Below are 12,831 nucleotides of genomic sequence, written 5' to 3'. Positions count from 1 at the left end.
AAAAAAAAAAAAACAAAAAAAAAAACACCATCTATGCAGACCAGCAGAACAGGCAGCACACAGCCAACACACTCTCTGAAAATACAGAGTAAAAACAGAAACCAAGGAACAAACACCCAGCCAGCAAAGACAAACCCAGAAATCAGCACCTGGACCCAAACTCAGATGCCTAGAAACCTGTCATTAAGAGTCTGCAATCAATTTCTCCTAATTTGCACCTTTGTGGTCTAATTTTTTTGAAAACCTATTTTATAGCCTAAATAATTAATAAAATCTCCTCTTTGTATTTTTTTTCAGGAGCAATTTGTAATCCCCAACAAGGCAAATTTTTCTTTACTTCTTCAAATATTCTTTCTAAAGTATACACATTTGAATCAGATAGTAAAATTACATCCAATTGTTCCTTGCTAACTGGTATGTCCATAATGGTTTCTGTTTTCTTTACAATACCACCTGAATCATTCCCAAATACAAAAACAATAGTGTCTGTTTCTAAGTTCAGAGAGGCCCTTTAAGTCTAAAGAAAAAGCTCTAACATTTCTTTTGCTTGAACAACTTCAGTCCTTTGTATCTGGCAATATCACATCAATACTTAAAACACACTTAGCATCTTTGAGGTCAACAGTGGTATCAACTCTGAGAATATGTTTTCTAAGACCACAAGACGTCTCAACAGTGCCAGGGTTTTGAAGATGAGTGTTGGAGGCATGTAGGCACTTTGCAGCAACAAAGAAAGATCTCAACATATTTTTGAAACACCTTAGACTGTGAAGAAAAGACACAGGAAGCTGCTGCCATGGAAATGGTACAGACAACACTTGTACAGTTGCTTCTTGAGTGGCCACTCTGAAGTTGCTCTTTCTAGATTCTCTATTCTTCAAGACCCTTGAGGATCTTCTCATGATTATTTTAGCATCTTGGCGACTTTCATAATTATAAAATTTAAAAGTCATATAATCAAAATTTTAAATAAAATTGTTATTAAAATAAAATATATAGGTATTTTAGTGGGGATTACATGGTAGATTAAGTCTGAGAAAACTGGTAATCTAATAATATTGGATGTTCCTATTCAGTTGTCTTTTCTTTACCTAGGTAACTTGATACTTTCCTTAGTATGGGTTTAATACATTAAAATTTTGCTTATGCAAAGTGAAATTCCTCTGCAGATGTCACTATGAGAAAACTTTAGAGTCTCCATCAAAAACTGTTAGAGCCATGTAACGAATTCAGAAAATCTGCAAAATATAAAGTTAATATACAAAAACTAGTTGTATTGATATATGCTAACAGAAAAATACCAGAAAGAATTTAGAAAAACAATCCTATTTTTAATAGCATGAAATAGGGCAAGCAGGATGGCTCAGTGGGAAAGGCTCTTGCTGCCAAAACTAACAACCTGAGTTCAATCCCAGAACCCATAGAGTGAAAGGAAAGAATCAAGTCCCACAATTTGTCTTTTGACAGTCACATGTGTGCCATGGCACAAGCATGCACACATACAACAAACACACACACGTCAAGGAATTAAAAAAAAAAAGAAGTAAATCTAGCCTGAGATTAAATATCTGTAAGCTGATAACATTAATGAAAGCAGACACAAATGAATAAATGGAAAGGTATCTATGCTCATGGATTGGAAAATTAATATTGTTAAAGTGCTTACATTATGTGAAAAGACCTACAGGATCAATACATTCCCTATCAAAATTCCAAAAGAATTTTCTTTAGGAATGGAGACAAACACATAGACCAAAAGTAAACCAATGTATGTAAAGTCAACTGACTTGACAAGAGCACCAAGAAGATACTTAAAATTACTAAGAAGAGTGTGTAGACATGGCGGCCTCCTTGGCAGAAGGCTGTATGATGTCCCTGAACCTGGCCCGGAGCTTCGGAACGGCCAGGCCGCGGCTTGCTACACTCGCATCTGATGTCTTCTGTGTCAGCACAGAACCCAGCTGGCTTCAGAGCACCGGACCTTCTGAGCCCAGTGGGTTCAAGTCACCTCTGAAACCTGTCATGGTGGACTGGCGCCAAACCCCGGAGGAACAGAGAAGGTTCCTGAGTCCTGAATTCATTCCTCCAAGGGGCAGAACAAACCCTCTGAAATTTCAGCTAGAAAGAAAAGATATGCTCGACAGGAGAAAGGTGCTTCATATCTCAGAGTACTACATTAGAAGCATACTGCATGTCAACACAGCTGACCCATATGTCAGTGGAAAAACCAGCCAGTTCCTGGGGATTTGCATCCAGTGGTCTGGAAAAGGGCTTGGGGCTCCTTTCACCCTTAGAAACACGATTGAAGGACAAGGTATGGAGATTTGTTTTGAATTGTATAATCCTCGAATTCACGAGATCCAGGTGGTGAAGTTGGAGAAGCGGCTGGACGACAGCCTGCTGTATTTATGAGACACCTTCCTGGAGCTCAGCACCTTTGATGTTAACATGAAGCCGGTCCCACACAAGTCCTGACAGGAAGTGCCTGTTAACAAGCTCAAAGTTAAAATGAAGCCAAAGCCGTGGTCCAAATGCTGGGAACGTCCGTACTTCAACATTAAAGGGATCAGATTTGCTCTTGCTTTAACTGAGGAGCAAATGAAAGAAGCCCAGAAGTGGAGCCAGTTTGATATGATGAGAGAATATGACACTTCAAAAATCGAAGCTGCATTATGGGAAGAAATAGAAGCATCAAAGACCTCTTGATCTTGGGAATGGTGAGATGGCTCAGCAGGTTTTGTAAACATGCTCGCTGCTCTGGCCTGATGACCCCAGTTCAGTTCTGGAGCCCGGGGTGGAAGGAGAGAACTGATTTCAGAAAGCTGCCCTTTGCCTTCTACATGCACACCCTAGCATGTATGGACCCTCAGTTGTACACACTATATTTCTTCAAAAACTTACTAGGAAGCTACATTTAATATAGCATTCTAAATAAAATAAAAACAAAACATACAGCAATAATGGAAAGGGTGGGCGGAGACTTTTGGGGGTAATTGTTGTGGAATATTAGTTCAACTATGTAGAGATCTGTTGTATTTGTTTATGTTGTAGAATATTAGTGTAACTATGTAGAGATCTGTTGTATTTATGTGTGAGCAGGCAGCGGGTAGGAGGCACATGGGCAGACACATCGTATAGAATAGAACTGGATATTTATTACTTAGAGGAGAGGGAGAGAAGAGAACAGAGAGAAAAAAGGGGGGGAAGTGGAGAAGTGGGGAGAGAGACAGAAGCGAAGCTGCCTCTCTGAGAGGAAGATGGAAAGGAGAGCGAGCTCAGGCCAGAAGCTCAAGATCAGCCCGCCTCAGTGGATGGGGGAGGGAGTGGGCGTGGCTTGTATGAACAATCTAACAAAGTAGACTGTCTTTAAGTGTTTGGTTCATCAATCCCTTCCCAGTCTTAAAGAATGTTTCCTAAAAAACTGTGTTCTTGGTTTCCTCACTCAGTTGTAGGCTTCTGAAGGTCAAGGCATTTTGGCCTCAGAAGTCTGTCTTTGAACCTTCTCAACTCAATCAAGTATGCACTAAATTAGATATGCAACTCGTGCAAAAACATGGCTCAGGCTTACACCGGCTGGTACCGCAGTAAATCTCCGTCCTCTAGTTAATGATGCTGACCTGTCTGGGGATAGGGGATTCGCTCACAGCGAGAGCTCTCTCCGCCTGGCCTCGATCCGGCCACCCACGGCTCGCCGAGACCCTGTGTGTAGAAACCTGGGCGGCAGCTGCATTGTGACGCGCACGCGCAGCCGAGTCGGGGCGGGGGGGGGGAGTTTGGGGGGGCTCGGGGCCGAGGCGGGTTCGGTCGCGCGGAGCAAGGGGTGGGGGCGGCGCGTGGGCGCGCACGCGCCCGAGCGCGCGCCCGGAGGGGCGGGCAGGGATTCGTCTCACACGCCTTTCGGCCGCGGGGGCGCCCGAACTCCCTTCCGCTTCCGACGCGCTGTCCGCCAGCCGGTGGATGTGCGGTAACAACATGTCGGCCCCGCTGCCCGTCGTCGTGCCCGCTGCCCGGAAGGCCACCGCCGCGGTGAGTGGCGGGGGCTGGGGGCCCAGGGGCGTCGCGGGGAGCCAGGCCGCCGCGCGTGGGTGCGCCCGCGCCGCCCCGCGGGCTCTCCCGGGTCGGAGCTGGGAACCCCAGCCTGCCTGCCTGCCGCTCACTCCTCACCCCAGAAGCAGTGCCGAGGGCTGGTGCTGAAACAGCCGCCCGGCGTGTGTGTCTGTGCCGCGGGAGCTCAGATTAACTTTTGCTCCCGGAAACTTTCGTGATGGAAGAATTCGGCTGTGTGTGTCAGGCTTTCGTGACTTGACTTTAGGGAGACGACTATCTTGATCAGACTGTGATTTGCCTCTCAGCGCTGAAATGCCGCATTATTTTAGGAATGAAAAGGAAGGCGTATAGAAATTAATTAACTCGCGGAACAGTGTTCCGTTGTTAAGTTTTTAGGCCCTTCATTCGCTTTTGTAACTAAGCCAAAGCTACAGTGTGTTAACAGTTCAGTGTGGGCTTATTTTGTCTTCTTCTCTTTTAGGTTATTTTCCTTCACGGATTGGGAGATACTGGGTAGGTACCGTTATTAGTAACAAGAACGAGATGGGGTCATGCAGCTGTTTACAGGTCAAAGGTTGCATGCTGACGAAGACTGAAAATTGCCAGTCGCATTTCCCATAGCCCGGCGAGGAGACCCCCCCCCCCCAGACTTCCTCCCTCGAGTCTTTGAGCTTGTCTCTGGAACATGTTAAAATGAACTGCTCTTTGGATGGGCATTGGATGGCAGAGAGGACTGGAGTGTGCAGAGAGGCAGCGGGCAATCGAGAGCTTTCCAGGGGAATTAAAGTTTCAGAGCAGGTTGAGAAGGACTAATTGAGTCTGTTAAGAGAAATAACAGTCACACGAAGCATATGGAGGCCCAGATCAGAGAGTGGATGATCCCTTAAAAAAGAAAATCAAAAAAGAAAAGGCAGAAGCAGCAACTCCAAAATTAATTTGGAGGCTTACCAAACAGATTTTGCTTTGTTCTTGTGGTTCTGGAGACCACACCCAGGGCGTTGTATGTGCCGTACAGAAGCTTTACCTCAGTCAGTTATCATCGGTCCATGCTGCACTAACTTTAGGTTATGATTTTCTGTTGGTCATTCTTTTTTTCTGCTGAGAGGTTTTCTCGTGTTTAATTCAGCGATGATCTGACTGGAACTTGGGTTACATGGGACTGTTGTTAAAAATTAAAGTTGAAACTAGGGCAGTGTCTCAGTGGTTAAGAGCGCAGGTTGCTCTTCCAAAGGAACTGGGTTTAATTTTGAACACCCACATAGTGGCTTACAACCATCTGTAACTCCAGTTCCAAGAGAGCTGATCCCTCTTCTGGCCTCCACAGAGGCTGCACTCATGTGGCGCACAGACATGCAGGCAAAACACCTGTGTGCATAAAAAAAAAGATTAATTTTTTTTAGCTGGTTAAAAATAGCTCCAAAGATAAAATATTAATTCCAGCACTCGGGAGGCAGAGGCAGGCTGATCTCTGTGAGTTCAAGACCAGCCTGGTCTACAGAGCTAGTTCCAGGACAGGCTCCAAAGCCTGTCTTGAAAACAAAACAAAACAAAAAAGATAAAATATTATTAAATGTTTTTTGTGAGGATTTATTAGGCCCATTGTTCCAAATACTCAGGAGGTTGAGATAGGCAGTTTGCTTGAACCCTGGAGTTTGAGATCAACCTGGGCAACATAGTGAGACCTTGTCTCTGAAAGAATGAATGAATGAAGCATTGAGCTAGACTAGTTGTCCCTTTAAGGTACTAATTGTGTCTCACCCTCATAACTTTAGAGATTAGATGTATTAGCTAGATTTTTGTTTTGTTTTTTGAGACTGGATTTTTCTGTGTAACCCTGGCTATTCTGGAATTCACTCTATAGACCAGGCTGACCTCAAACTCAGAGGTCCACCTGCCCCTGCCTCCTGAGTGCTGGGATTAAAGGTGTGCTAACACCTCCCAGCAAGGGTTAGATTTTTAAAATTTTTAAATTACAGTGTGTGTGTGTGTGTGTGTGTACATGTATGTGGAGGCTGGACAACACAGCCTTGAATGTTTTAAGTGCTTTGCCTGCGTGTACGTAGGTGCACTGTGTGTGTGTGTGTTTCTGGTGCTCTCAGATGGCCTGTAACTGGAGTTGTGGATGTGGTCAGCCTTGGTGTGGGTGCTGAGAACCTACCCCAGGTCCTCTGCAAGAACAAGAGCAGCAAGGACTCTTAACCACTCAACTATCACTCTCGCCCCTGCGTTTTCTTTTTCTTTTTTTTTAATATTTTTCTTTTTTGCATAGTTTCTTGGGTTGAACTAACGTCCTCATGCTTACAAGGAAGACAAACATTTTACTATCTCTTCGGTCCCATTCCTAGTTCTTAAAAGTGTTGTTTTTTGTTTTGTCTTGTCTAGTTCTTCTATTTTGTTCACAGCTTGGTCTTCTGGACCAAGTGCAGCAAAACAAGAAAAAAAGTTTAGTGTAAGCAGGTGCTCAGCAGATCCAGTGTGGCCAGATCCCTCGAGCTGAAGAGTGGAAGTGTGAAGGAACAAAATCAGGTTAGAAGTACCAGAAGCCAGCCAGGCGGTGGTGGCGCACACCTTTGATCCCAGCACTCTGGAGGCAGAGGCAGGGAGATCTTTGAGGCCGAGGCTAGCCTAGTCTACAAGAGCTAGCTCCAGGATAGTCTCCAAAGCTACAGAGAAACCCTGTCTCTCAAAAACCAAAAAAACAAAAAAGAAATACCAGAAGCTTCTGTGGCAGGGAGTGAGTGGTTTCTTCTTACAGTTGCTTATATAAAGTAAAAAACATCAAACTATGGAAATACCTTATGAACTATCGCTAAGGAACTGTTAACTGAATTAATTCCGTGAATATATGGTGAAACTCAGAACCAGCCAGTCTAGAAGCAGCAATGGTGTTGAGACCTGTAACAGAAGTCATTCTCTATGCTTACATGTGTAATATATAATAACTTAAAATGAACGTTGAGGGAATCCTCTTCTGTATTGCATGCAGTCAGTTCTCTATAAAAAACAGCTTTTGTAATTTGAAAATGCTACAATTGTATGGCAAAAGAATCAGAACATTAATATGTTTAAAGAGGGAATGAAATGCATTGAAATTTTACAGCCCAGATAGTCTTTTTATTTTTATAGCATTTAAAAACTTTTGTTTTGAAATATTTCCAGTCTTACAGAAGTTTCAAGAATAACATAGATCTGTTAACCTCTTTATCTAGGTTTACTAATCTCTTCCTTACTGACATACATATGCTTGCTATACTGGTGTGCGGGTAAATCGCAGATGCGATTGTTGTGTGCCCTATATGCCACGTAACTCTTAAAAGCTATATATAAACTGAATGCTTTTTTTATATAAGGACAATATCTTATATAACCACGGAGCAGTTATCAAATTTAACATCATCTAATGCAGGGCATTTAACATCATCTAATGCAGCATATGTGCAGGTTCTGCCTGGTTGCCTGAGTAATGCAATCCGATTCGCTGTCACACATGCATTTGGCTGGTAAATCTGTCTCTTATGTGGCAGAACGTTTCTGTTTTTGAGAAGAGTGATGCCATTTGGCTTATTATTCTTTTTGTTGCTGTTATTTTGAGACAGTTTATCTGTATAGCCCTGGCTATCCTGGAACTCTTGCTCTGTAGACCAGGTTGGCTTCGGACTCACAGAGATCTACCTGCCTCTGCCCTCCAAAATGCTGGGGTTAAATGTGTGGGGCCTGGGGCCTGGCCCTGACCCCTAATTCTTACAGGTCACTTGTACTTGTTAAGGTGGTCTTTTCCAGGTTTCCTTTCTGTATTGATTTTCTCCTTTTAATTAAAAAGCCAGTCCTGGCCTAGAGTGGCGACACATGGCTACAGGATTGTAGTGAGTTGGTAGCAGCTTGAGTTATTCATGGAACTATTAAAACAGAGGAGCAAGGGATGTGCATGAAAATACTTGGAGACTATGAAGATGGTTCTTCATCCAACTTTCACCCAATGTTTTTAGCAGTTGGTTTGCTCCTGCACATATGTGTGTGGACAAAGACTAATTTAACAGATTATATTCCATTACTGTTGGGTTTTAACTTAGTTTAACCTTTCCTTTTAAAATAATTTTCACACACAAAAGTTTCTGAAATAGCACTTATAGCTTCATATATCTTTCAGCCAGATTACCCAATTGTAAATGTTTCTAAACTCTTTAGGAATAAGTTGCAGAGGTGTCTGGTTCAGTTGGTAGAGTGTTTCCTAACATGCAGGCAGTTCTGGGCTTGATGACTGATACTTCACAAAACCAAGCAAAGTAGTGTGAAGTTCAGTCATAAACTATCATGACACAATGAGCTTGGAAGATTTGAGGCTGGCCTGGACTGCATGAGGCTTGTCTCAAAGAAAAAAAGTTAAAAAGTTAGCCAGGCATAGTGGCACACTCCTAATCCCAGAACTCAGGTGGTAGGTGCAGTTCCAGGACAGCCAGGGCTACGCAGAGAAATCCTGCCTCAACAAACAAACATAAAAAAGGAGTTGCAGCCATATTGCCTTATTAGTTCTTTATACTTGTGTGTATTTCACAAAATGTATTATATTTTTATTTATGGAGGGGTATGCATGTGGCAACCAAAGGACAGTGCTGCTACCATGTAGGTCCCAGGGCAAAGGTCATCAAGCTTGATGGCAAGTGTCCTCTTTGCCCTTGGAGCTGTCTGCCAGCCTCAGTGCGTAATTTTATGGACAAGGACATTCCCACACGATAACAGTATAGCCATCAGTGCTGATAATGTCACCATCTAATCTCCCAACTACATTCATATTTCCTCCAGTTGATTTGATCCAGTCCAGGATTATGGGTTACATTTATTTATGTCCTTCAGTCTTTATCTGGATTAGTTCTTTTTTGCCTTTCATGACCTTGATGCTGTTCAAGAATCAGAATCAAGGTTCAGTTTGGGTGGTGGTGGCTTGTTTCTGGGACAGTCTCGGCAGGCTGGCTGCAGTGCATTTATCAGTTGAGTGATTCTGTTGCTTTTTGTCTCAGGTACACACGATTTCAATTCTTGTTACAGTATTAATGATATTTTATTTTTATCAGTTGGTTATGATGGTGCCTGGTAATTATGAATAATAATTGAATATAACATTTAAAATGCTAAATGCTTACATATTTAATATTGAAATATTTCAGAGTATTTTGTAAGGAGGTGTTTGGCATTACTAAAGGTAATCTTTTTTTCACAATATTTTTACTAATGGATTTATAACTAACCAGCTCCCTAAGGTTCTTTCCTCCAGCCTCTCGGCTTCTCACTTTTGCTTCCTGGTATATTTGCATAGTAGTCTCTGGTCTCACATTTCCATGTCATTTTGCAGGTCTGGCTTTACGTCCACTCTCAAGGATCCACACTATGTTAGGCCATTTGCCCTTGGCCAGTTATGTGGAAAGACTGATGAGAATTTAGATGTTACAGGGAAATTCCTTGCAAAGGTCAGGGCAGAGTCATTGCTGCTATTACACAATAGGGAACATAATGGACATCGTGCTTTACTTTGCAGTCTCTTCTCAAAGATAAGCAGATTGGAATGGGTGTATAGGGTTTATTCAATCCCCCTGGACTCTTGAATGTTAGCTGGTTGTGAGGTACACAATATAGGCCCTCTAGTACATGCATGCTGGAGCAAGAGGTTTGGAAGCTCCACGCCAGCCTGGACTACATAGCAAGACTCTCTCTATATTTTTTTTAATTTTTAGTTTAATTTTTATTTTGTGTGTATGAGTATTTTGCCTACATACATGTGTGTGTACCTTGTGTGTGTCTATTGGATCCCTTGGAACTGGGATTACAGGTGGCTGTCAGCCACCATATTGGTGCTGAGCATCTAGCGCTGGTCCTCTGCAAGAGCACAAGAGAGTTTAACCACTGTGCCATCTCTCAAGCCCAGCAAGACCATTTCAAACAAACAAACAAAAATTCTAAACCAGACAAACTGCCACACACTTGGATTATACACATTTATTATTAGGTTTTGTGCTCTGTCTCTCTCAGACACACACACACATACATTCATTCATGTGTGCATGGAGGTTGTAGAACAGCTCTGATTAGGTTTTGAATATTGGTTAAATATTGTGTTAAATTCTTGTATCCATAAAAAAATCAGAAAGGACTGAATACAGATTGACTGAGACAAAGCTGATGTTGAAACTCACAGATATCCCCCTGCCCCAGCCTCTGAAGTGCTGTATTTAAAGGCATGGCCACCATGCCCACTTCTTTTGTTTTTCTTATGTAAGAATTTTTATCATTTTGTGTCTGGGACACAGTTGTTATTGTTTATTGAGATGTAATTCACATACCATAAAATTCACACCTTTAAAATATATGATTGGGTGATTTTAGTTTATTTGCAAAGATCCTCACTGCCTTAACTGCTGAATATTTCCAACCTCCCACAAAAGACAGTTTACTCTTCTCTCAGGCACGACTCAGTTGTTCATTTTCCATGGTGTTGATTATTCTGGATATTTCGTACTGAGTATTGAGTACCAGGGAACTCAGACTCCTTGGGCTTCTTTGGCTTGATTCACATGGCATAATGCTTTTCAGGGTTGAAGCACGATCCTAATTAGTCTTAATAATAAAACCCAGAGTGAGAGATAAGTGTAAAAGCTGAAAAATCAGAGAAGTAAAGGACCAGCCATGGTCACCTCTTGCCCCACTGCTTAGACCAAAAAGGGCAGAGCTCCTGTCTACACCCCACCTTACCACTTCCTCTCTCCACCCCAAAGGTATCATTTCCTCTCCCCCGTCTTACAGACCTCCCGTGGCTAGCTCCACCCTCTGACCTCCAGGCAAGCTTTATTTGTCAGAACACAAGCAAAATCTCACAGCATTTCCCCTTTTTGTCTAAAATAAAAAGAGGCGGTTTTAGCTAACATAGAAAAACTATGTACAATAAGTACAATAACTATATACAATAGTTACAGTCAAGAATTACATTAATAATGTTCAGTCCATTAGCATTTGATAAATTCAGAGAAAATACTCCTTTATCCTATCCTGGTGAGTTCAAAGTGTTCTTCCTAATTCACTTTCTATCCTGACTTGTATTACCAACCCAGACCTATCTTTTGATGTCTCTCAACCTTATACACTTTACATTTCTTTTGTGAGATCCTATTACACAGTTGTGACTTAGAAAATCCTACATTTTCCATTGGGTGGTGGTGGTAAGTGCGTGTGAACATTCAGATACTCGTGCCCCTGTGCACACATGTAGGGGCCTCTTTGGCACTCTGCCTTACTGACTTCAGAAAGGTTCTCTCACTGCATTAGAAAGGCATTGTTTGGATTAGGCTGGCTGGCAAGCTCTTGGATACTGACTCCGTCTGCCAGGGTTGGGACTCTAGATATGAGCAGCCATGCGAGGCTTTTTCATGGGTGCTTTCGTACTTGCAGAACAAGTGTGTTACCTCCTGAGCTGTCTCTGCTGCCACGAATCTTACACTTTTTTATTACCAATTAATCCATTGAATGACTATACAGTTCTAGAATTAATGAAAATTTGGGTCATTTCCACCTTTGGTCCACTAAGAATGATACAACTCTGAACACTCATATACAATTAGTTGCATGTCCTTCGGTGTTTAATTCTCTGTGCCAGAGGAGAAATGGTGGATCAGCATTCCACCCGAGGTATTTTCACGGTGGTGGTGCCACTTTCCATTTCTTTTGTGCAGGCAAGGAAGTGCACATGTGAGCACAGGGACCAGAGGACAGCCTCGCGTCATTCTTAGAAACCGTCAGACTTTATTATTTCTTACTGGCCCAGTACTTACCCAGTAGGTTAGATTAGCTAGTCAGTGAGTCCCAGGACCCTGCCTTTTTCTACTCTCTCCCTGTTGTTTTTGTTTAAATGTGTATTTGGGGTTTTGGCTCAGCATGCTTGGAAGGCAGGCACTTTACTGCCACAACTGCCTCCCCAGACCCAGATTTACGTTCAGCCATCAGATGGGTCTGGTTTCTCTTCATTCTCAGCCCTACTTGCTCTCTCCTACTCTTCCCTCTCCATCCTTCTCCTTCTTTTTGAGACAGGTCTTGTGTAGCCCAGGCTGGCCTAGCTCCCTGTGCAGAGGATGACCTTGAAAGTTTGATCTTCCTGAGGGTGTGCTGGATTGAACTTACTCCACGTCCAAGTTCAATGTTGTTCTGGGCTCAAACAAATGCTGTGCAAGCGTTCTTAACAACTGGGCTTCTGTTTTTATTCTGGCCATTCAGTGGTTTCTAATTGTGGGTTTTAATTTGCATTTCTTAATGGCTGATGGTGTGCAGGACTTCGTGTGGCTTGTTGCCATCTGCATTTTCTCTGGAGAAATACTATTCAAATTGTTGGCCTATTTCTTAAAGTTTTTTGTCTGTTTGTAGATTTTAAAATAGTCCTTTCTATATTTTGGACACTGGACTCTTGTCAGATAATGTGATTTATAAACTTTATTTCCCATTCTGCTGATTGTCTTTGTGCTTAAACTTAAGGCATACTGACTGTTTAATCCTGGTGAATTCTAGAATGCATATTTTTATTTATTTGGCTGCTTGTGCTTTTGATGTTAATCTAGACATTATCCCCTAATCCAAAGTCATAGAATTTTACTCCCTCTTTTTTTTCTTCTTTACAAATTTACTTCTTTTTTTTGTTTTTTTTTTTGTTTTTTTTTTTTGGTTTTTTGAGACAGGCTTTCTCTGTGGTTTTGGAGCCTGTCCTGGAACTAGCTCTTGTAGACCAGGCTGGTCTCGAACTCACAGAGATCC

General features: G+C 42.4%; 1 protein-coding gene and 1 pseudogene across 1 annotated transcript in view; both read left to right on the top strand.

Moving 5' to 3' along the window:
- Positions 1-1,839: 1,839 nt before the first annotated feature.
- Positions 1,840-2,706, top strand: LOC102001116 (annotated as a pseudogene).
- A 1,154-nt stretch (positions 2,707-3,860) lies between these two features.
- The window catches only part of Lypla1 (lysophospholipase I), a 28,022-nt gene continuing 19,051 nt past the window's right edge, over positions 3,861-12,831 (top strand). Inside the window, exons 1-2 of the mRNA XM_005362252.3 lie at positions 3,861-4,026; positions 4,529-4,560. Of these exons, the coding sequence (XP_005362309.1) occupies positions 3,958-4,026; positions 4,529-4,560 (101 nt within the window). The 5' untranslated portion in view covers positions 3,861-3,957. The remainder of the gene's footprint in view (positions 4,027-4,528; positions 4,561-12,831) is intronic.

This window comes from Microtus ochrogaster, linkage group LG5 (assembly GCF_000317375.1).
Source record: "Microtus ochrogaster isolate Prairie Vole_2 linkage group LG5, MicOch1.0, whole genome shotgun sequence".
Lineage (NCBI taxonomy): Eukaryota > Metazoa > Chordata > Mammalia > Rodentia > Cricetidae > Microtus > Microtus ochrogaster.
The sequence above is the reverse complement of the archived record's forward strand: the minus strand, read 5'-3'. Positions and strand labels throughout refer to the sequence as shown.